Below are 24,800 nucleotides of genomic sequence, written 5' to 3'. Positions count from 1 at the left end.
AAGAAGAAAAAAAGGGAGAAATCCTCTTTTTTTCCTTACATCAGAAAGGGGAGTGTGTGCCCTAGTACCTAGGAGTGGAAGCTGTGACTGCAAGCATCTCTCTTTCCTGAAAGAGCCCTGACGAGTCTGGTGTTTCCCCACCTCCAGCTCCCTCACAGAAGTTGTAAACAAAACAGACTGACACTTTAAAGGCCAAGGGGATTTCACCTCCATCCTGTGTTTTTTGTTCCACAAACAGTTTTACGTTAGACTTCACATTAAGAAGGTTTGGTTAACCTACATCCCCTCCATTGTTACTGTATGTCTGCTGAGGGAAAGAGAAGTCTCAGAGATACAAAACCAACACATGCTTCCAACAGACATCTTAAAACAGATATGAGAGGAGGGTGGGTAGGGTGGGAAAAGGCAGGTTGTTATATGTTGGATTTACATATTCCAGGAGAATGGTCCACACCCCCAGAACTTGTCCTTCCTCAAAGATTTCTGCAGGCTGGCTGAACACTTCAAGGTTTGATTTCAAGGGCACATACAGTCAGGAAGGAAGTAGACAGCCAAAGCAGCAAGTTGCTCTCAAAAGGGATGGAACAGAAGTAGGAAGTATTTCTAAAGTTATCAAGATAATGTCGCTGACTCTATTTTTTTGTTGTTTAAGAAAAAAAGAGCAATTCATCAATCTGTAAAAATTACTTTATTGACAATTAACTATTTAAAACAATAGGAGATTATTACATATTACAAATGCTACCCTTTCTGGTCGATTTATAACAAAATTCATGATACAACTACATACAAAGATACTTGTCAGAAAATGAAGAGCTTGTCCACATTGGTGATCACATGAACAATAGTTTCAGAAATATCAGCATACTAAAAAGTCTTTTCTTTGACTACTTTCTGGCACTTGCCTTGTTAACTCAAAGGTATAGTTACGGAGGATGGGATAGAATGCGGAGACTTTCACTCATTAGCACTGGTCCTTTCTACTTCCTTATAACCCCTTGTCATCCTATTATTTTAGTCCTCCATAACTTCATAATGTTTTACTCTATATTTCTGCCTAAGAACAGGAAAGATAAAGATCTTTTACTAAAGCAAATAGCTGTGCCAGGGCCCCTTACTAGTAAAACTGTACATCTAGTTTGCTGGAGAACTAACACAGAATGTTAAAGAAGCCCTTATTAATGACTTGGCAATTCACAGAGTGACATGTAACAGAAACCCAACAGACCCAAACTGGGTCTCAAAGACAGACTATTCTGAACACAGGCTTCAGGCTTCTCATATATTGTGGCATGTTGTTCCTTCCAATCACCTGACTTCACTATTTTCCCATTGGATCATTCTCTTTCCATTCTGGTCCAGCTCTCCTTTTTCGAGGCAATAATTCCAAAGGCAGGGAGGTAATTCCAACTTCCCTCAGCTGACCTGTCGGCAATATGTCAGAAAATATTGCCTTTTGTCCAACAGCTGGTAAAGGTTACTATCACATGAAATTCTACAAGAAAATCTGGGAGCAATTAATTACCCCCTTGGAGGGCCAAAGCATCTCTGTCTCTCTATCTCTCTGTCTGTCTCTGTCTCTCTCTTTTGTCTCTGTCTCTCTGTCTCTCTCTTTTGTCACCTTTCAGCCTAACAAGCTGTTCCACTGTCCTGAAGCAAGAGCAGCTTTGTGGTACAGCGGATAGACAGCTGATCCTGGAGTCAGGAAGACCTGAGTTCAAATCCAATGTCAGACACTTACTAGTTGTGTGACCTTGGGCAAGTCACTTAAACTTTGCCTGCCACAATTCCTTCATCTGTAAAATGAGGATAATAGCAGCACCTATTCCTCAGAGTTGCTGTTAAGATCAAATGGGATAATGTTTGTGAAGCACTTGGCACAGTGTCTGGCACACTGTGGATGCTTTAAAAATTCTTGTTTCCTTCCTGTAATATTTTTGGTCAGTAGCTATATGGCCACTGACTGGTTCTGCTACCATTCTGGGTTACTGATCCTGGTTTACTAATGGAAAGGTGAACAAATGACGTGTGTTGTGTCCTTCAGGATCTTGATGCTTTGAGTGATCATTTAATCCTCACTTAGCCCTTTGAGCCATATACCAGCCTCCATTCCTTCCAAAAATCATATTGATAAATATGAGCAAGGTTACAAAGAGGAAGTGATTTGCAGCCAATGAACATCTCCCAGAAAATCTGACATCGCTCCAAAAGCAGTATTCTGGTGAAAGTATAGACTCCTAAAATGGTTTAAAATCCTCATACTGACATCACTTCATTTATTGAAATCAAGTATCTGACTTCAAAATTAAATGAAATGGGAATTCTATACAAGTCTTAATACTGAAAGAGATGCTATGAGCACCTTCAAAGGATTGACTTGTGTCTGAGCATTCTACCTTGAAGAAAATACATACCAGACCCTGGTAACAGAGACCTTAACTCAAGAGTGATTATGAATCTTCCTTTGTCTTACAAATAATAGAAAATAAAAGCATCCAGTGGACCAGTTTTCCTCTTCACAAATAGGATAATATATCCCACAATACTGTACATCTATAAGATGTATAAATTGCTACAATTCATTAAAACAAAGACCTCCACACCCCTAAGACACTTACTTGTTGGTGGAATACTGTCAAGTCAATGTTTGCATCTACCAAAAAAATTATTTATATAGGGACATAGGAAAGCATAAGTCAAAGGATCTGGAACTTGGGAGGGACCTTGACGATGAAGTGGGTCAACATCCTTCATTTTACAGATAAGGAAAATAAGACCTGGAGAAGTGAGGTAACTTGCCCAAGGTCACACACAGAGTAAATGGGGTAGCCAGGACTAGAAATGTACCATGCTCCCTTCGGCATGTTTTGAACTGGGAAATACACATTCCACTTTTCCTAAATGAAACAATTTGTAAGAATTATTTAAGGAACTAGTTTTCTTTCTGAATACATTTCCTGATCTACACATTGGACAAAGCACAGCAAATCCAAACCTCTGTTCAAGAATTATTGGTATAAGGAAGGATATGACATCCAGACATAAGCAAAAACAACCCAGAGTTTGCAATAAGTTCAATGCTGTCATCAATTTTCATAATACAAGTTACCACATGCTCCTCCTCTTTAGTGTAACCATGGGTAACTGACTAATAGCCAAACAAACCGAGCAAAACAAGAGGGAAAATGTCACGGGTTTCAAAAATCTTTAGCAATTGAACTGCTTCTTAAAGAATGTACTAAAACAGTTTTCAAAGCATAAAGAGAGGAAAAGCTGAACATCTATTTATAAATTGCACACACACATACACACACAAACACACACATACACACACATTTCCATTTATTCACCACACAACACTGAAAGTATATACACCTATCTTAACCACCATTACTATTCTCCTTCTAGCTAGGGGTGGGGGGAGGTGGGAGCTGCCCAAGGTAAGGATCTCAGTTTATAGCATGATTTACAATACTAGAGGGTATCAGAAGAGGGGAAAGGGCGGTTTATGGGAATGAAACCCATGCTCCTCATGGAAAGAGCCATTCCTGAGCTGGTCTATACCCAAAAATAATTCCCTTCTGGCCAAAAACTTTTCTGCAAGAGCTATAATTTCCATGTGAGCTAATTAATATGTTAATATATGGATATAGTAACTTCATGAATAGATTTCTCTTCCCTGAGACTCAGAACATATAAATAGCTTTTGCTATTTTGTTGTTGCTCAGTCATTTAAGTTGTGTCCAACTCTTCATGACCTCATTTGGAGTTTTCTTGGCAAAGACACTAGAGTGATTTGCCATTTTCTTCTACAGCTCATTTTACAGATGAGGAACTAAGGCAAAGAGGGTTAAGTGACTTGCCCAAGGTCACACAGCTAGTAAGTGTCTGAGGTCAGATTTGAACACAGGTCCTCTATCCACTGCACCATTTGGCTGCCCTAGCTCGAGCCATATTACCCTAGTTAAATTTCAGTCTTGAAAAGGCAGTATTTTCCATCTTCAATAAGAAACAGCCATTATCAAATCAAATATAACATTTAAGTAAATGTAAACATACTATTTGGTTGTTTTTCACAGTTATTCCCAGTGACAGCAGAATCCTTGTAAGACCAGAATAACTCAATGGACAAGCCAGATCTTTCACTGCTAGGAGTCCTTTTGGAACAAGTTCATTTTTCAGTTTAACATATCTTATCATTGTACATAATCCAGCTGAGATTTCTCCTGAATTGTTCCCTGCCTTGCTCAAGAAAAGAAAAAAAAATTTCACAGCTATTCTTCTCAAGTCATTCGTCATGATACAATTTTAAAAATTTTCAGCATTTTCATTCTTGGATGGAGGAATGTCGAATCGGTCGATGATAATCCTCTGGCCGGGTAATGTGTTCTTGTAAATCAAAGCCCCTCAGAAAATGTCCACTATTTTGCTGAGCGAAGTAATAGAGCTGTTTGGCTAGTAATGGCTCAACCTGGATGATAAATTAAAAAAAAAAACAAGTCAACGATCATGCTTCATGAAATTCACTTCATTCTTAATCAGATTACAAATATTCTCACTATTAACTGCAAATCTGAGTCTACAACCACCCAAGACCAAAATATACAGACTTTGGGAAGCACCCAAATAATTGACTTTTTACCCATTATTCATCCAGATATTTATTTCATATTAGATACTAATCAGAATCTACTGATGATCTTCTTTCTTGAGACTTAAAGTGTATTAGACTAGAACCAAGAAGGCCAGGGTTCTAGCCTGGGCCTTGCCACTGTCTAGATGTGTTCCTGAGCAAAGTAATTCTCTCTGTGCCTCCTATTATAAGATGTCTAAATGAGGTCTAAGGTTCCTTCCAATTTTCTTTTTACATGTCTAGTTTATGATTCTAAACTACAGACTCACCTGCAACTTGAAATTTACTAGCCACTGGAACTGTACCTATATCCCAATAAGATGAAATTGAGGACTGGGGCAATCATCTTAAAGACCCTGGTCCAATAAACTAAAACTTCCCACATTTGTTTCATTTGTTGTGAGGACAAAAACCTCAAGTTGTTGAAGATATGGAGCTCATTCTGATTTGAATAATTCCCAATCACCCCCCTCCCTCATACAGATAGACAAGTTAGAAAATCTTCTAGCCGAGAAAATTGCAAGTTCCCTAGATGAAGGGGACCTACAGAATTTATCCTTTTAGAGACCATGGGGTCCACTGACTCAATCAGTGAACCTAAGTCCAAATTTTATCTCTGCTCTTTTTCTGTCTGTTTTCATTCCTCTGAACCTGTTTCCTCCTATATATAAAACAGGGGTTCTTCACACAGTCTATGTCACAGACCCCTTTAAAAGTCTAATGAAACCCATCTTTTCTTACTCTCAGAATGATGTTTTTTAAAGCACAAAATAAAAAGCATAGGACTACAAACAAAACCAATTATATCGATATAAATGTATCCAAAAAATTTTTTTTAGCAATTTCATGGACCCCAGGTTAAAAACCCCTTTAAAAATGAGGGGGTCAGATTAAATGACCTCCAATATTCACTCTAGGTTTAGGACCTAATATGGAAAACAGCTAATTGAGAAATCTCATCTAGACTATTTTTTCAAAGTGAAAATAGAAAATTTCAAAAAACAATACAGATTGTCAACTCCTAGTATGCTTTCATATAATAAGAATACTCTTTTTTTTTTAAACCGATGGGGACAACTGAGGTACCCTGTGGTACCCTGCCTCAAGATCATGTGATGAAACAATATAATGGTGAAGAACAGAAATTAAGTCCCTTGAAGTGTAGTTTATCGCACTGTATTTCCTCTTCCCATCTTTGTCTGTCTCTCTCTCTCTCTCTCTGTATATCTCTGTCTCTCTATCTCTATCTTTCTCTCTGTCTTTGTCTCTGCCTCTTTCTGTCTGTCTGTCTCTCCCTCTTTCTCTGCATTTTATTTACCCAAGTTAATATGGTTCATTCTTTACTTAGAACCAAAATTTTAAAACAACAGTCACTCCCTTTTCCTAATGCCATAAAAATTCAGTCAGTGAATACTTACTTGGGCTGTGATAAGCTTCCTTTGCCTCTGGGGATCTGGAAATTCCTCTCCAAAGCACAAAATTACCTGGAATCTTGGTAGAGGGCGACCATGATGAGCAAAGGCTTGCAACTCTGGAGATTAAAAAAAAGGACATTCAGAAAATCCTCGCCATGCACTGTAATTTTCCAAGGCATGCAGCAAGTGTTTAATAGTGATGTTGCTCTAGAAGACAAGCCATGTGTCCATAAAGCATATGGTAGTATGACAGCACTGCTTGTGTTATGCACCCCTCTGACAGACTGGTGAAGCCTATGGACCCCTTTTCTCAGAATGTTTTTAAATGCATAAAACAAAATACACAGAAGTACAAAGGAAATCAGTTATATTGAAAAAAATTATCAAAAAAGAAATTTTAAGTTCACAGATCCCAGGAAAGGTAAATACCCCTTGCATAAAGAGAGAGGGGGTGAAAAAAAAAAAAAAAAGAGATGCCTAACGGTGAACCTGCTAAGATGAATGGGTAAAAGGAGGAAGGGAGAGAAGGAAGAAGGAACAAGGGACAGAAGGAAGAGAAGTAAAGAAAATGAAAGACAAAAAGGAGAAAGTGAAAAGGAAGAGAACAAAAGGCAATGTAACATAAAAAGGTCAGCATAGTTTGAGAACAGTTACTTAACTACAAAAGATTTTAAAGTATTTTATTTTCCGTGGGAAAAAAGAAATCAAATTTTAAAGCAATGTTTCCTGAGCTTTTTTCCCCTCCACCCACCACGTCACTTCTGTGGCATTCCAATGCCATTCCTACTTTCAAATAAATCACAGGGTTTCACTCTATGGCCAAACCAAGGCAAGCCAAAGTAGAGGGAAGACTTCATTGTCTGGGAAGTAGTATGGTGGATGCAAAAGAAAGCACACGAATTGGAAGGCAGAAGACCCAGGTATTCATTCCAGCACTACTACTAACTCAGTGTGTGCTTCTGGGTAAATCACCTCATTCTCTGGGCACCAGCTTCCTCACTTGTATAATCTGGAGACAGCATGGTGACCTTCTAAGATCCCATTCCCCTTTGAGGCCAAAAGCATGGATCTGCTTTACGGATTGTTCATTTAAGTCTTCCCAATCCTCCAGTAGATTATTTCTTTGGTCCCCAGTAGCCTATGACCTAAAATGAATACCATATTTGTTGTTCAATCATGTCTGACTCTTCATGATCCCTTTTGGGGTTTTCTTGGCAAAGATACTGGAGAGGTTCACCATCTCCTTCTCCAGTTCATTTTACAGAAGAGGAAACTGAGGCAAACAAGGTTAAGTGATTTGCCCAGGGTCACCCAGCTAGTGATTTCTGAGGATAGATTTGAACTCACAAAGATGCATCTTCCTGTCTCCAGGCCTGGCGCTCTATCCATTGCACCACCTAGCTGTCCCTGATTATCATTTTAGTCTAGATCATTTTAGACTCCATATAAAATGAGATTTCTTTAAAAAAAAAATGAAGGTCCAACTTGAAGAAATAATGTGAGTTATAGACGACATTCAGTTTGGGGTGTATTCATGCTATACATTTTAGACAGCTTTTAGTAAGTACTACATATGCCTAAAAGATTTCAGGCTGAACTGTATTTTCAGGCACCTGCTGAAGCAGAAGGGTGAGGAGGGATGGAACAACATATGTAATCAATCAGCCATTGATTATTGCTGCCAAGCACAAGGGTAGGCCTGGAGACAGAGCATAGTCCAGATCCACAGCTGAATCCTTATCATTGTAACTGGAGCCTTGCTGAACAGAGAAATGCTCAGTCTGTTACATCAGCCCATCTTCCCTTTGTTGATGTTCAAGATAACATTCCTGTCTTGGGCTGTTTCAGTTCATTAAGGAGAGGATAACATCTCAGGTCTCCAAATCTATTTGACACAGTAGTTTTAAACGGCACAACAGCCCTGATGATGCCCTTTTATCAGCTAGATGTTCCTGGTTCCTGTTTCCAGGGCAGGGGAGGGGGGGGGGGGGACTGTCCCTCTGTCTTTCTCTATCCTTCTCCTCCATCAGCATCGACATGATCAAAAGTTTCCATCACCCTCTTCAACTGCAGAAGAAATAATAATGATAATTTAATAGTGATAAGAAAAGGAAGAAGAAGAGGAGGAAAAAGATGATGATGATGGAGGAGGAGGATAGAGGAAGAGAATGGAGGAGGAGGAGGAAGAGAAGAAGGAAAAGGAAGAGGAGGAGGAGAAGGAGAAAGAGGAGAAGGAAAGGAAGAGGAAGAGGAAGAAGAAGGAGGAGGAGAAGCTATGTAGCATATTGGATAGAGTACTGGGCCTGAAGTCAGAAATTCTCATCTTCCTGAATTCCAATCTGGCCTCAGACATTTTCTAGCTGTGTGACCCTGGGCAAGTCACTTAACCCTGCTTGCCTCAATTTCCTCATCTATAAAATGAACTGAAGAAGGAAATGGTAATTGATTCCAGTATCTTTGCCAAGAAAACTCCAAATGAGGTCATGAAGAGTCAGACATGAATGAAATGACTGAACAACAACAAATAATAGTAATGATCGATATTTATATAGCACTCTAAGATTAACAAAGCACTTTCTAGATAATGAAAAGTTCATTCACTGGTTCAGGAGTCAAAGGACCTAGATTCAAATCTTGCCTCTGATACTTATTCCCTGTATGACCTTGGACAAGACTCTTCATTCTCCCTAGACCTCAGTTTCCTCATCTTGGAAATGAAGGGCTTGAGAGGCGGGAAAGGGCAGACTAGGTTGTCTCTAAGCTCCCTCCCTTCCAATATCAAATCTAGGTTCTATTCCCTGTGATCTCCTTTGATTCTCATAACAGCCCTGAGAGGGAAGTATTACAGGTATAAACAAATCACAACTGGGTCAAAGCTAAAAATTCTGGTGATTGGCTTAAATAATAACTTCTGGGCGTGTGAGAGGAGCAATCTAAGGACAGGACTGGACCATTCAGGCCCTGAAGCAATCCCTTGGCCACTGCTTGAATATGCCTGTCTTTCAGGTATAGAGTGACTATGGCTTAAGAACATGCAGCTGAGACTCAAAACAGGAAGGAAATGCATAGCAATACTTCAAGGGGAACTCAGGAAGACAGAAGTGATTTTCTCGAATTTCTTAGGATTCTTGAGCCAAAAGCCCCTACTTGTGTGACATCCTTCATTTCCCTCACCCGAAGCAGCCAGTGCCTTCGTATCTGTGGTAAGCCCAGCCCTGGACATGCCCAGCTCGCCATCCACCGTGTTCTCTGGCTCCTGCCCATCTCCAGCCCCACTCATCATGTCTGTAGAACCTGAGAGCTGAAAGAATCCAGAAGGATTGCCCAGTCTAATGCCCTCATTTTTAAAGATGAGAAACTGAGGCCCAGAGAGATTAGTGATTTTCCCCCTTGATCCACAGAGAGGACAAGGCAGGGCCTGGATTGAATTCCAGACTCTCCGACCCTAGTTCTGGTGTCCTTTCCCCTTAACCTGCTTCTACCTTTAGAGGGACCATCCTGATGCTCTGAATCCAGTGCAGGCAGAGTCCACAAACATGGGCTTAGCTGCTTCCTTGACTTAATGCCCTTTCCCTTCCAGTATCATGGGGTATCCACTCAACTGAACACAACAGAACAACTGAAGTCTATGCCTAGAGTCTTGTGGTATTGCCTAAGATGCCCCTAAGAACCTAACAGGTTTACTTTATAAAACCACAGATTTACAGCCAGAGAGAACTTTCAAAGCCATTGAGTCTGACCTCCATATCTTACAGAGTAAAGACTGAGGCACAGGGAGGGTAAGTTGCTTATCCAGGGTCACACAGCTAGCAAGAGTGTGAAGCAGAATTCAAATTCCAGTCTTTCTTGACTGTACTCCATCCACCGAGGCCCCATTAAGTACCCTTACCATTTTACTTCCTCAGAGAAAAGTCCTCACCTCCCTCTTGTTTAAGTCACTCCCTGGTAGACTTACTAGGTACCTGGGTCAGCAAACCATAGGTCCAGATATAGGCCATGTTTCCCCCAACCCCGATTCCATCTGCTTAAAATGTGAGTGCAGACAATAATCTGTGAATTTTATAAGAATATTTTACAAATGTTTCCAGGAGCTGTAATATGGTTATTTTATGCATACCAGAGGCAGCATGGAAATGATGGATAAATAGAGAACTGGTCTTGACACCAGAAAGAGCTAGATTTTAGTGGTGTCTCTGACAAATCCTGGCTATCTGATCCTGAGCAAATCTTAACTTTTCAATCCCCTGAAGACTATAAGCTGGAGATAAGGTGTCAACCAATACTGATGAAGGAAGTGTCCTCTCCCAGGAGGTCCCTAAATCTGAAATCACAGGTTCGGTCCTTATCTTGACCTATGTACTTTTTCATTTCAAATAAGAGTATAAACTAAAATGATCTGAACCAAAATAGTAACTTTTCCAGGAGAGAGGATATGATTTAAGAGACTCTACAAGGGCCTAGACCACCTCAACCTGGCATTGTTGGCATCCACCTAACCTTCTACGTCAGTGAGAAGAACCTCTAGGGTCACAGGACACATGGAAAGACAGAGAACTTGTGGGCAGGGGCTGCCAGAAGTCAGTAATGAATAATTCATGGAATTAAAGGCTGAGCGAAGGACAGGACAGAGGCTATGGTCAGCTACTACTCAGTCCCTCTCCTCTCTAAAAGTGGCAACCCCAGACCACAAAATTAATTCCTTACTATTAATTCCATCAAAAGATTGAACCAGTTGTTATTGTCAAAATTATCATAGGACAAATCTAACAAAGACACATAACAAAAGGTGTATTGCAAAAGCAGCCCATTATAATCAACACATGCCATCTAAATGTAAGCATCACAAAAATAACTCAGAGCAATAACGCTTAATAATTTCCCTCTTTAGTCAAATGCAATAGACCCATTTCAAGTTTCCATATGCCAAAAGGCAGTTGCATAAAGGTGCCACATCTGAGCTTGCATTATTAATAACATACTTCTAACTCTAACCTTTACAATTTTTCTAGGAAATTTAAAGGTCTGAGACATTATTACATATGCTCTCAGAGAACATATTGCTAAAACACCTAAATTTCTATTCATGGGATACTATTTGTTGAAAACCAGAATGTAAAAGGCCATCCTATCAAGCATTTCATTTGGATTTCTATGTCCCCTCACCCATACTAACTCAGAGTACAAGACTGTTTAGTGGGACAACGGTTACAGTAGATGAGCCAGAAAACCTGGATGAACCTTGGTGAGGTGGACAATTGGCATAAGAAAGGCCTCTGGACTATGTGTAGATGAGCTAGTCATTCTTCTTGCCACCTCCCTCCTGGCTGTGCTGATGGACATCCAGAGAAGAATGTGTATTACCTGATAAAAACTGTTGTGTGTCAAAAAGTTTGCAGGTCTGATCCCTTTCCAGTTTGTTAGGACGGTCACTGCATAAAGCCAAAGGTCCATCCCAGTAGATCCTGCTTTGACAAAGTCTCTTAGCATACAGCCCATCAGGTGCCATCCAGAGAATGACTCCCCTCTCCAAATGGCTCAGCAATTTTTCTATGTTTTTCCTCTGGACATTATCCTCTGGATAAGGGAAGAGAACCTGATCCAGGGTACTGGCATCATAGGTCTGGCCATGAGATATCCTACAGCCTTCTGGGCTTGAGGTGGTTATCTCCTTCACCAGTATCTCACGATAATACAAAGAGATGTGCAGCCGGCAATCTGAAAACAGATTTGTGTCACAGTCAGCAACAAAAGAAGAAAAGAGAAGAAAACTCTATGCTCATCCTATCAGACATCACACAGAAAGATTTTTAACTTGCTTAAATGATACTTAATTTGTTTTCATATTGCTGATGGTGGGGCTGATATTTCTAAAATGCCAAATCTTATACTAATTATCAAGAATTTATTTTCACACGAGAGTTAATTCTAAACTTGAGAAAAGAGAGGCTCTACAGTCAGCTGCAACCAATGAAAAGAATGGTGTTTCCCAGTCTCTGGTACTCTGACCACTGATGCTTTATTCTTGCTTCAGCTTTGGGTGATACAGCATCTGAGGGCAGGCTCCATGGAAAGATGGGATTAGGCATGAATTGGGGGCCTAAAAGTACCACATCTTATTCTAGACAGGGTGATAGGCAAGCATTCTTATGGGAATCATTGGATAAAAGTGAAAATAAGTGAAAGGAAAGAAAAAGGGAATGAATGAGAGGGGAGAGGAGGGGAAGGGAAGGATAGGAAGAGAGGGGAAGGGAAAGGAAAAGGGAAAAAGGGAAAGGAAAGGAAGAGGAGGGAACAAGGGAAGGGAAGATTTTTTAAAATGATATTTTGTCAAAAAGAAAGGAAATATCATATACCCACAAATTCTTTGCAACCTAACCAGTAATGAAAAAGAACATGTTTCTTGAAGGCAACAGTTAAGCAAATTTAATTAAAATCCTTTCTAACTGTCCATTAATGTTTGACAACAGTCCTTAAGACTGTGTGTTCTAATATTTTAGAGGGTGAGATATGCAAATGTATTCATTTTACCTATTTAGGAAAGATCCTAAATAGCATTTACAGATGAGGGGGAAGAAGTTACCCTAGTAGTTAGAGTACTTTAAAACCTTAAGCAAAGACTCTGGACAGTACTATCTATTCAGTGGCCATGCATATTTAAGTGGGGAAGGTAAACATTTTTTTCAATGAATTGGATCAAAAGTCACAAATCAGTCTTAACAAGGAAGACTCCCAAAGATGACACCCACAAAACCTTCTATTTTCCTCCCATCCAGAGAACAGGCTCAGCTTGCCACTCAGTGCGTTTGTGCAGAAAGACTCCAACACCAAGGACTCAGGCAAAGTATCTACTGACAAAGAGGAGGTGTTGCCTTTTGGAGGTGACTCTTGGGGCAGGTTTCATTTCATTGAGTGACGTCAGTTATCACAAGGTCACACTGACATAAATAGCTGTTTATTTCCTTCTCCTCTAGCACCCACGCAGACTGGGGTGCCCACGAAAAGAGTATGAAAGTTCTAAAAACACAGATGCTCTCATACACAATTCTTACAGACCTAAGACACCTCCTCTCAAAAGGCATTCTCAGTCATTGTGACTTCTTAGAAGACCAAAGGCAAATGTCTTTTCAGTTTTAGCTCTGATACCGTAATCAATGAAAATCAAGTATCCAAAAGCCACTGTGAAAAATAAACTTGCCCAGCCCCTCCCCCCCAACCACCAATATAGCAGTCTCTAACATCAGTCTTAAAATGGGGGTAGTTTCAAGGTGAGTAATACCAAAGGTTAATACTGATCTCACAATGCAATTCAAGGAAGCTATCTAACTTCTTTGGTCAGCCCACAATTATGCTGCGCAAATATTCCTTAAAATAAAGGAAACTGGGGTCCAGAAATTCAATTGTTACGCAAAGATAATTGTTGCAATGAAAGTTGTAACCTATATTTGCTTATTAGACAACCAGTCAACAAACATTTATTGTCAGCCCTTGCTCAGAAATAAAACTCTATGGTAACATCTACTAAGACTGAATCCTGGTATAATGGACACTCAATATGTATTTATTAAATATTATATCATCAAAAGTGAAACTTGTGAACATCATTCTTATTACTAACAAGAATAGCTAACATTTACGTAGTATTTTAAGGTTTGCAAAACGATTTACAACTGTTAGCTCCTTTTACTTATTGACAAGGCAGTCCACAGCAATAAAATTAAGAGACCTCAATTCAAACAATGGTCACTGAAAGAAGACTAGAAAGAAAGATGATTCTAAGGAATTAATTTAATAAAATTGTGGGGTTTTTATTGTTTCCTTCCAATAGTCCAAGTTTAGTTTTTAGCATGAACATGTGTACATATTATATACATATATACATATGTACATGTGTACACATGTACAGGAAAAGAGGAAAGAGATAAGGACTAGCTGCCCTATCCTGTACTTTTCCTGCTGTTAACAAGTCACTGTTTCCTGAAGGCACCATATTAGTGATGAATTTCTATGCTCCCTGGCTTCCTTTACTTAAAGGAACTAAAATCTCATCTTTTACTGTAAGCCTTCCCCAACTCTTTTTAATTCTAGTGCTTTCCCTCTCTTAATTATTTCCTATTTATCTTGTATATAGCTTGCTTTTTATATCTCTGTTTGCATGCTGTCTCCCTGTTGGATTGTTAGATTGATGTCAGGGACTGTTTTCTGCCTCTTTTTGTATCTCCAGCATTTAGCATGGCATCTGGCTTCTAATAAATGGTTGTTGATTGATTGATTAATCCTCTTTTTCAGAGAGCTTCAAGTCTGCTCACTAATTAGTCCACAAATGTAAGACTCCACATTCTCTCTGTGGCTTGCACCAACAGATAGACAGACAGAACATCAAACTCACCTGAGAGGGCCAGGGCTTCAGCAGATCTTATGCTTGGCTCAATGGGTATTCCAGGAGTCTGTGACTCAGGTGGGGCACAAGCATAAAAGGTGCCTGTCACCTGGCAACCTGTATTTACGGACAAAAACCAAATAATCTCTTAACTGACAAAGTCAACAAGAGATAGCATATTTGTGAAGCAGCATTGCTATTCCAACAAATCCACAAAATAAAGCTGGGAAATAAAGCTGGAGGCCTTAAACAGAGCCCATTATGGTGGACCTTACAGTACAAGAACCCAAGAAGCCAGAAGCTAACTGTATCCCACATTAGCTCTGAGATAAGTGGCTGGTTGAAATCTTAGGCTGTGGGAAACTGAGGAACAGAGAGAAGAAGCTGAGGAGCCCAAGGTCCTGCCTTGTAGGTCTTGGAACCAAAGAATTTTCTACACTTTCTTTGAACTTTCTGATGTGAGCAAAACTGAGTGGGAACTTTTCAAATATTTAGTTTACCTTTTATTTTAAACCTGCTTTTGATGAGTTTGGAGCAACCGAGCGAGACGGAGAACAACCCTGGTCTCTTTTAATAAAGAAAAACTCTCCAATGGACATTCCTTTCTACTTGCTTCATCTTATTTTTCCTTCAGAGATTCGTCTGTCATTCCCTCTCCTTATATACAGTGTGTCCCAAAAGTCTTAGCACAGTTTTAAATTATTAAGGTTTTAAACTTCTCTGAGACTTTTGGGACATTCTGGATTTATAACCACAGTCTCATAGTTAATACTTATGGTTATCAGTCTAATAGCTCCAGCGCTATTGCACACAGACCTGGGGCCTAGGAATGGTGTTCTAATCTTAGTTTATTCATCTCAAAAATGGGAAGAATATGGTAAGACGATTTCCTTGGAAATGAATGAATAAATGAACACACTATGTTATGGATATAAGATATAAAACATATATCAAATAATAATATATTTGTTCATATATTTAATATATATTTATTAATAATATAATTAATATATTTTAAATGCTCTTTGGGACTAAAGATTGTTAAATTCTTTGTCTTTGCATCCCTAGTGTCTAACATGGTGCCAGGCACATAATAGATGCTCAAAAAAACACTGGTCAACTTGTTGGTTAAAGGAATATACACAGAATGTAATATATGCTGGTTAAAAAGGAGTAAGTGAGGGGCGGTCAGGTAGCACAGCAAGTAAGAGAACCGACTCCAGTGTCGGGATGACCTGGGGATCAAATCTGGGCTCAGATACTTAGCACCACACCCAGAAATAACTGGCCATGTAACCTTGAGCAAGTTACTTAACCCCAATTGCTTTAAAAAAATAGTAAGTGGCCCCCCAAATGCAAAAGAAGCAAATTGAGTAATCTCTCAGTATTTCTACCCAAAGAACAGGTTTTTAAAAGTCCTAGCATTCTCTAGTATATTATACTAACTAGTCTCTGTAATACTATATTAACAATTTCCTATATGCCATGCCATGTTTATGCTGCTTTTGCTATGTTGAGCCAAATATCTCCTGTGAAATTTCATTTCAATATCTGGGGGAATCCTCTTAAGGGTTATGGCCTGGTCTAATCTAAATGTAATCAAACCCCTCTGGAACTTAATAGTACTGTGTATCTCTTATTTTTTCATTACATAAATTATTTTTATGATCTTATAAATCAGGGGTTCTCAACATGGTTCGGATCCACTGAACTTATTTGTTTGGATTTTTAATGTATTTAAATTTAAAATTATAAACCTATTTCTATGTAGCATCTATATATATTTCTATATATAGTTATACTGTACCTCTATAGGTAACTATACTTCAATATAATTGATTTTCTTTATGATCACATATATTTTTATGCATTTAAAAGCATTACTTTGAGAAGGGGCTCTTATCTTTCATCAGGAGTCCAACACAAAAAATGGTTAAGTTCTTCCATTATAGATGCATTTTATAAACGTTTCAATAAAGTGGACAGCCTGTGGCAAACTTCTGGGATGACCATGGAGTTAGAGGAAACTTCAAACTGATGAGATTATAAATCCACTTAAGTATCAAGGATATTTCCTATCTAGATAATGAGGTGTAGTGGAAAGAACAATGAGTTGGATTAGAAGTCAGGAACGTAAATCCTAGCTGAGCCACCTCAGTCTGTCACCTCAGACAAGTCATCTCTCCTGTCTTGACTTCAGTCTCCCCATTATTAAAATAAGGGGTTTGGACCATATGACCTTGAAGTTTCCTTTCAACTCTAAAACGCTATGGTTCTATCCATCCATCTTTTTCAAAGACTCAGGTCACAACAGAGACAGTAATGTGAACAGTAAATTGAATCAAAGGTAGGATAGAGGGGACAGCTGCTATTTTTTGATCCACACTTGTAATTTCATCATTATAGGGAACCCTTGTGATACATATCATCAAGTCATCTATAACTAATATTCTTAGAGAGTTTCCTAAGATATTGCTAAGTATAGGACTTTCCCAGTCACACAACTTATTAATGTCAGAGTCGAGACTTTAACTCAGGGCTTCTTGGCTTTCCAAGTCCAGCCCTCTATCCACTTCAATGTATTGCCTTTTGATAGGTGCTATAATTCATATTTTTAAAATAAGGAAAATGTTGTTGATCATGTCCAACTCTTCATGACCCCATTTGGGATTTTCTTGGCAAAGATACTGGAATAGTTTGCCATTTGCTTCTCCAGCTCATTTTATAGATGAAGAAACTGAAACAAACAGAGTGAAGTGATTTTCCCAAGGTCACACAGCTAGGAAATGTCTAAGGTTGGATTTGAACTCAGGAAGAGGAGTCTTTCCGATTCTAAGTCAAGCATTCTCTCCACTGAGGGTAAAACTATTTGGCACTTCCTCATCATCTCATGAATCCGTAGATGGGAAAGGATGATAAAGTTCTTGGCCCACATCATAGGGCTGGTAATAAAATTTATAATGTAAGAAATCTATTACATCAGACACGTGATGGCTTCTCTTTGGGTTAAGATTCAGCATCACTTGATTATACCATAATCTTAATACAATCAATAGTCTTTTGTTTTATCCTCAGTAAAGACAAGGGAAGAGATGAAGGATAGTCCAGTTAATAGGTAAGGGGTATAGAGATACTCATTAGTCCAGCAAATTGCATTTGCTCTTGCAGTCTTGCCTCTGCATTTGCTCATGGCAGTCTTTCTTTCTAGTGTTCTCAGAAAGGGGAAGCTCTTTCACTGATAGACAACACTAGGTTAGCTGTGATTTTTTTTTTAACTGTAGTCTCATTATCAGTGAGTTCAGTATCAGTGGGACAAAAGCACAAACTGTGCATAAAGGAAACCAGGCCTGGAATTCTTACCATTCTCACAAGAAGGTCCCTGCCAATGGTGACTTCGAGGTCCAAAAGGGACAGTTGCACATTGATAGGGGATTTCTGGGTGAGGCTGCTCTGGAACAAAATCTCTCCAATTACGGTCATGGGGCATCATATAGTTTGGAACCTGTTCAGATCAAAAAAGAAGAAATATAATAAGGGCTTTGGGGAATTCATCTCAGATCATCATATTGAGAGGGAACATTTTCCCTTTGTATACTCCTTGACTTCCTAGGAATTCACTCATTTGGCCGGTGGCCAAGAATGATTCTGTCATCAGGAAAAAAAAGTTTAGAATGAGTTGTTCATCTCACTGACAAGTTAAAGAATATTTAAAAATACAATCAAGGCACTGTGGCAAAATATTGATTTATGCAAAGCTTCATCATATGGTTAAACTCTGGCACCAAAAATACCACAGGGAAAAAACTACCTCCCTTTACCCACCAGATTCAATCAAACAGAGCTGTAATTCACTTTAGAAAAAAACAGCTAGGATCAGCTGCCCTGTGGTTTCACATGATAAAGCACTTCTTCCCAAGTTATACATTTCAACAAAAGGTCTATTTCCCAGAAGATTTTAGAATCAATTGGGAAAAAAAGATATTCTACTCCTTCATCTTTCCTTATCCCTCTCTTTTTTATCTTTCTCTCTTTGTATGTCTCTTTCTCTCTGCTCTCTCTCTTTCCCTCCCTCCCTCTATCTCAATTTCTGTCTGTTTCAGTTTGTTTCTGTCTCTTTCCCTTTCCCACTCCCATCAAACATAACATTATTATAAAATCCACCATTGGTTAAACCAATGATGCACCAACAAACCATTTGAAAATTTAAAAATTTTTTCAATGAAAAAAAATTTAGATTTTTTTCCCTTGCTTTTACCATATAAACAATGAGCTTGATTTTTTTAAATTGAATTTACTAGTTGTTTTGTTATGACTTACTCTCATAAGATTCATCAACTTACCTGAGTTTGTAGTGATGGATAGGGAGCAGGCATTGCAAAAGAGTGGTTCATAATTATCTGGGGATCCTCCAAGCCCAATTGTTTAGCTCCTATTTGTATGTAGGTAAAGGGGAAATAGTACACCATTAATAATAATAATAAAACTTAAAATAAATTTGGATACAGAATGACTCTTTCAGAGTGAAAAGGGACCTCAGAAAACATCCAGTCCAGAAAGCATATCAAACAACATATTTGCCAGCAATATTTGTAAGTCTTACTTTGAATGAGAAAATGATTCCTATAACGATTGATGGGCAGGATACTCATAAGAGCAAATAAACTTAAAAAGTTTAGCCCTTTGGGTGGTAGTTAGTCACTAAAGGCTCTTGAGAATAACCCAAGTCCCCAATGTCCAGTGGGTATCTGTGGCCAGAAATGTGGCCTATGACATTACTATAGTAATTCACTGATTGATCAAAGAAGTGCCATGGGATCTGTTAGTATACCTCTCAGTGAGTGATGTCAGGCAGCCAGTCAACAAGCTTTTGTTAAGTGCCAACTATGTGCTAGGCACTGTGCTAAGCATTGGGGCACAAAGAAAGGTAAAAGATATTGCCTACTTTTAAGGAACTCACAGTCTAATGGTGGAGACATCATGCAGACAATTACATACAAACAAGACATATATAAGACGTACTGGAAACAATCAACAAAGGAAAAGCACTACCATTAAGAGGGATCAGGAAAGACTTTACATAGAAGGGGGGATTTCTAACTAGGACTTAAAGGAAGCCAGTAGGCAGACATGAGAGTTTCTAGGCATGGAAGACAACCAGGGAAAACACCTGGAATTTGGAGATGGAATATTTTATTTGAGGATAAGTAAGGAGGTCAATGTTACTAGATCACAGAGTACATGGGGCTGAATAAGGATTAAGAAGACTGGAAAAGTAAGAGGGGGCTAGATTATAAAGGGTTTTGAATGCTAAATAGAATGTTTCTATTTGATCCTTGATGCAATAGGGAGTCACTAGGAAGGTGAAATAATCAGTCTTGCACTTGAAGATCAATTTGACAGCTGAGTGGAGGATGGACCAAAGTGGGCAGAGACAAGTCAGGGATATCAACCAAAAGGCTACTGTATGAGGTGATGAGGGTCTGGACCAGTAGTGGCAGTGCCAAGAGAGAGGAGGAGGCAGAGGAAAGATGTGAGGAAGGCAAAATCAACAGAACTTGGCAACAGGTTAGAGAAGGCAGGAGGGGGACAATAGAGAATGGAGATGCCCTTCCTCATAATAGGGAAATTTGGAAGGGGGAAGACTTGGGGGGAGTGTTTAGGAGGGTAAGTTAGAATCTGAGAAGTTCACACACAAGAATACTATAGAAAACTCAAATCAGTGCCTCAAAGAATGTGGTTGAACCTTTATGAGTTTTCAACTCATAGTTGAAAGTTGAAGTAGTTTGTATGAACACAGAAAAAAAATTTGACAAAATAGAATTGAAGCACTGAATGTTTTTCCACTGTTAACTTATAAGGCAAGAAAATGAGATTTGATTTTTAAAATAACAGCAAGGAAATTCTCTACCTTTTTTGGCCCCTTCAGGAACAATTCTGTAAACTTTGTATGGATCTGAAATATCCAACTGGCTTCTATCGACCAACTCTTCAAAGTCATTACTTTTGTTGAGGGCACAACGCAACCTTGTCTTCCAAGTTGGAGGGTCTGGTTTGTCAATACCTTCCCTGAACTTCCCTTTAAAGAGTGCCCAAGCCTGGGAGGAAAAGTTAAGAAGGGAAATGTAAAGTTAAAATGCTGGTCATTAAAAAAACTGCACAAAGAAATTAATTTACAAATAAAATCATGCTTTACCAACAAAATCACAATTATGTAGTATTTCTGCACACTATTTCCTTTGAGAAATATCATTGTTGAGCTCAAGAGAAAAGGTCTGAGTAAAAGGTTGACTGATAGACTGGATATTCAGTCACCATGTCAAAATGACTCGAAATTGGAGGAATGAAGCTCGAAGGGCTTGGGGATTTTGCCAAGGCTGTGGTTATCTACTCAAATAATCAGCTTCATTATCTTAGAATCAGAGATTTATATCTGGATGAGGCCTCAAAGATTATCCCCTCCAGATAAGGAAACTGAGGCTTCATTTCCCTCCCCATAGGAGGGTACATAAAGTCAGAAGTGATTTGCACAGCGTCACACAGGTAGTAAGAACTAGGTTTCCCAGGAGGATCATCTGACTGAAAATCCAACGTTAACTATGGGGTAAGGAGAGGGTGAGTGTAGAGGCGGAAGGCATCCCTAAGGTAGGGTTAACTATGGGAGGGGGGGGAAGGGGGTGTTTGGAGGGGGGAGAGAAGTAAACAGGAAGAGAAGGATAGTCATTATAAGGAATGCATTCTGAAGAACTGTGAATCTCAGGAACCTGAAATCTAAGAAGACTCTCTCCTTTGCTTTTGTAATGTTACATGTGGCAAGAATACTTTCTCATTAGATCAGCGTAAAAGCTGCTCTAGAATGGAACAAATTTTGTCTGCAGAGTGAGAGACATACACAGGGATACAGGGATAGAAAGATCCAACTAGAGATACAGACACCGCAGAAACAGAGAGGTACAGAAGCAGAGGGACAAAAAGAGTCTTGTGTCCTAAACCTAAGCCCTTCAGCTCCCTCTGCCTAGGGAAGGAGATCTCCCTGTCTGGGCCAGCAGCACTACTTTCTAGATATTGCTCACCTAGCACTCTCGGGGCTTGTGACTTGGCCCCTCATTTGTGCAAACACCTCAGAAAGCTACCAGCTTTTCGTTTTCTTATGTGGTCTCCACCGGGACTGTACCTAAGGGTTCCGATCCCACAGACATCTACCCATTTCCCGGGTCCTCCCCTAACAGCCCCACAACCCCAACCACCGCCCCTGCCTCCTCTGCCTGCTAGTGCAAACAGTAACTGGGGGAGGGTTATTTGCAAGACCTGGGATGGGTGTGAAAGCAAGCTTCCCTCCTCTCCTCTCTCCTCTTCCTCCCTCACCTGCGGACAAGGCATTTCTCCAAGTCAGGAGCTCAAAGGTCCTCCCCCCTCCCTTTCAGCTCTCCTCCTCGCTCCCCAAGCGTTAATGACCTTGAAGAGGGCAGCATCCTCCTCACGGTTGTAGTCCTGCTTGCCGGCGTGTTTCCAGGGGATGCGGAAGATGCTCTTCTCCTCATTCTCCCACACGAGGCCTGGGTACTTGCCGCTGTCAATTTGGTCAATCAGCCATTGGCGGAGTTTGCCGTTTCCACAACTCACAGAACTCATCCCGCACTCGCTACTGCTGCCGCCGCCGCCGCCGCTGCCGCCACCGCCTCCCTCCAAGTTCATGCCCCGCGCGCCGGGTCCGCTGGTGCCGCTGTCGAGGCCGCCGCTGCTGCCTCTGCGCCTCTCGCAATGTCCTGGCCCCAAACTACAGAGGGGAGATAAGGGCGCAGGAGCCCAGCGCCTTCAGTCGCTACAGGTACTGGGAGCTCAAAGGCACCAAAAAAGCCTCCTCAGCCCCAGTCTTGCTCCCTCCCGTTAACCCCGCAGTCAAGAGAGCAAGGAGGCTTCTGGTTTATTAAGGACTCCCAACTCTCTCAATTGAGACTGTATGTACTACGCTCTTCTGCACACTACTGGCCTCCAGGCACCTTCAGGACAAGTCTTGCGTGCGTATTCCTAGGGATTCTAGATCAGCTTCCTTTAAGTTCTACTTGCTAGCTCCTCTCTCTTCCCCAATTCCCTCATGAGAGGCCCGTATTCCCTCATCTGGAAGGCATCATCTTCTTACCAGTTTATGACCTTCCTAGACAGTCCCAACACACCCAATACTCTCCCTTTACACTTTTATTTACACTTTGCACGACTCCCCAAACCTGATATGCCCTCTCACGTGAGCGTGGGGACTTTTTATTTGCTACATCAATTCAGTTGGGAATAAGTCTTGTGGGAGCCGTTCCCCCCGCACGCCTAGCTATGGGGGCTAAAGGAAACTCTCCTCGACCCTGACCTCACTGTCTCCAGGCAAAAAGTTAACCCTACTTTTAGAGATGCCTTCTGCCTCTACACTCACGCTCTCCTTACCCCACAGTTAACTCTCCATCCTTCCAAGATGAACGTGCCTACGGTACTACAGGGAAAAGATTAGGGCCCCGAGACTAGAGATATTTGATTGGGAGGAAGAGATAGAAGAAGAGGAACTGGTGGGATATGAAAGTAGTGCCAAGAGCTGAGGTGACTTTACAAGGGATCCACAAGGTTTCCAGACCCCACCTTGGTCCCTGTCCCCCGGAGAAAAGAAAAGAAAGGATGAAGGTGCAGCATCAATTCAAGAGTTGTATCTAAGTCCACCCCCCGTCTCAAGTGAAGTCACAGCAGCTGTCTAAAGGGCTCCCAGACTTCTGATCCCGAGCTAGCAACGTGAGAGCCCCACTATCGGAGAGCGGCGCCAGAAAAGGCAGCTCAGAGATTCTCCGCAGCTCAATTCAAATTCTGTCCCTTTTTTTTTCTCCTTTTCTCAGGAATTAAACTATCGAGTTCTCACCAATAGCTGCTACTATGTGTTTCCCCACATTCCCGCCCCCTGCCCTCCGCCTCCTCCTCTCTTTGGAAGCCACCACGTGAAGCTTTAGCAAAGTGCCCAGAGGAGCGCAAGGGGACTTATACAGGGTCTTCCCAAAGTCTTAGTTTAAAGCTTAACATTGCACCAAGACTCTGGGGACACTGTGTATTTCCCCGCGGGAAAATACAGCCTACAGCCTCTGGCAGCCTACAGATTTCAACTATCCTCGTGATGTCAGTCATACAGCATCCCAAAATAATATTTGTAAAACGCTTAGCAATGTGCCTGCCAAATAGGAGACGCTTGTTTCCTTCTATCCCTGGCCCCGCTGCTAGGAAAAACTGTAGTGATTCTCTCTCTCTCTCTCTCTCTCTCTCTCTCTCCTCCTTTCCATCCTTTCCTCTCCTCTCCTCTCCTCTCCTTTCCTTTCCTCTCCTCCCCTCTCTCTCTCTCTCTTTCCCTCTCCTCTCCTCTTCCTTTTTTCTCTTTCCTTTCCTCTCCTTTCCTCTCCTCTCCTTTCCTTTCCTCTCCTCTCTTTTCCTCTCCTTTCCTTTCCTCTCCTCTCTTTTCCTCTCCTCTCCTTTCCTTTCCTCTCCTCTCTTTTCCTCTCCCCTCCTCTCCTCTCCTCACCTCTCTTCTCCCATACACACACGTGGATTTCTCCCTCACTCAGAATGCAGGGACTCTACAGAGTTCTCTTCCAGCAACAGTTTAAAGCGACAGAGGTTCAGTGGTAACCATCACCTGCATGTGACCTATTCAGTCCTGAAAAAGCACTTGCGAATTTCGGGGTAGCCCTGCTCACTTCCTCCTAGTCGAGACTCCCAGGGATACCCCCTCTTTTTCACTCAAGCTTTCTTAGACCCCCTTGGCTAGTACTTCCCTCCCACCTTGGCAGAGGCTCCCGGGACCAGCAGCTCTTACCTCTGTCCCCAACCTCCGAAGAGAGGGCTAGTGTTGGGTCTCAAAGCTAAAAGTGGTGAAACTACAACCCTGACGGGGGGAAAAGAGGAACTTTATATGAATCGTGAAAGCCCTGCTTGGGGCGGGGACAGGAGGGGGCGGGAAGGGGGTCAGGACGGCTGGCGTAGGGAGGAGTGGGCTGAGGGCGGAGACTGGGAGGGAGGCGGGAAGGGGGCGCGGTTTCCCAGGGCGGGGATCAAGGCTCTGTTACTTGAATTTCTGCTATTTTAATAACCGGGACCGGGCGGGAAGACATGTGCGATCTGGAAAGCACTGTAGTGACTAAATTGGCTCCTTTTTGTGCGGAAGCACAAATTGTGAAGTGTAGAGAGGAAGCGAGAAGGAGAGGAAAAGAAAAAGGAGAGATGGGGGAGAAGGAGGAGGAGAAAGAAGGGAAGGAGGAGAGTGGGAGGAGGAGAGAAAAGAGAGACGCGAATTCGTATAACGCTTGCAGGGGAAAGACTGAGCCCTGCGCCCTAGACACCTTAGCCTTCCTAGCAGCCG

General features: G+C 41.0%; 2 protein-coding genes across 2 annotated transcripts in view; one reads left to right on the top strand and one right to left on the bottom strand.

The window, feature by feature from the left end:
- Positions 1–675: 675 nt before the first annotated feature.
- IRF4 (interferon regulatory factor 4) lies at positions 676–24,345 on the bottom strand. Its single transcript, XM_069103590.1, has 9 exons — positions 24,258–24,345; positions 21,878–22,199; positions 20,334–20,520; positions 18,766–18,854; positions 17,786–17,927; positions 14,435–14,542; positions 11,410–11,763; positions 6,052–6,164; positions 676–4,471 (listed from the first exon to the last, which is right to left on the bottom strand). The coding sequence occupies exons 2-9, from the start codon at positions 22,115–22,117 to the stop codon at positions 4,328–4,330; spliced, it is 1,377 nt and encodes a 458-aa protein (XP_068959691.1). The 5' UTR covers positions 22,118–22,199; positions 24,258–24,345; the 3' UTR covers positions 676–4,327.
- BPHL (biphenyl hydrolase like) overlaps positions 19,662–24,800 on the top strand; it is a 467,045-nt gene continuing 461,906 nt past the window's right edge. The window contains exon 1 of the mRNA XM_069103593.1: positions 19,662–19,669. The gene's annotated coding sequence lies outside the window, so the exon portion shown is untranslated. The remainder of the gene's footprint in view (positions 19,670–24,800) is intronic.

Source organism: Petaurus breviceps, unplaced genomic scaffold, assembly GCF_028583685.1.
Source record: "Petaurus breviceps papuanus isolate PSGF00001 unplaced genomic scaffold, PetGlider_PUasm1.0 582, whole genome shotgun sequence".
Taxonomy (NCBI): domain Eukaryota; kingdom Metazoa; phylum Chordata; class Mammalia; order Diprotodontia; family Petauridae; genus Petaurus; species Petaurus breviceps.
This window is presented reverse-complemented; position numbering and strand designations above follow the sequence as displayed.

Bases quoted from the DNA above. Each gene is read 5' to 3' on its own strand.
- IRF4 (XM_069103590.1), bottom strand. From the start codon at position 22,117: ATGAACTTGGAGGGAGGCGGTGGCGGCAGCGGCGGCGGCGGCGGCAGC. The intron at 20,521-21,877 runs GTCATTAACGCT...TTTTCCTCCCAG, and splicing joins AGGATGCTGCCCTCTTCAAG to GCTTGGGCACTCTTTAAAGG. The intron at 18,855-20,333 runs GTAGAGAATTTC...ACATACAAATAG, and splicing joins TCCTGAAGGGGCCAAAAAAG to GAGCTAAACAATTGGGCTTG.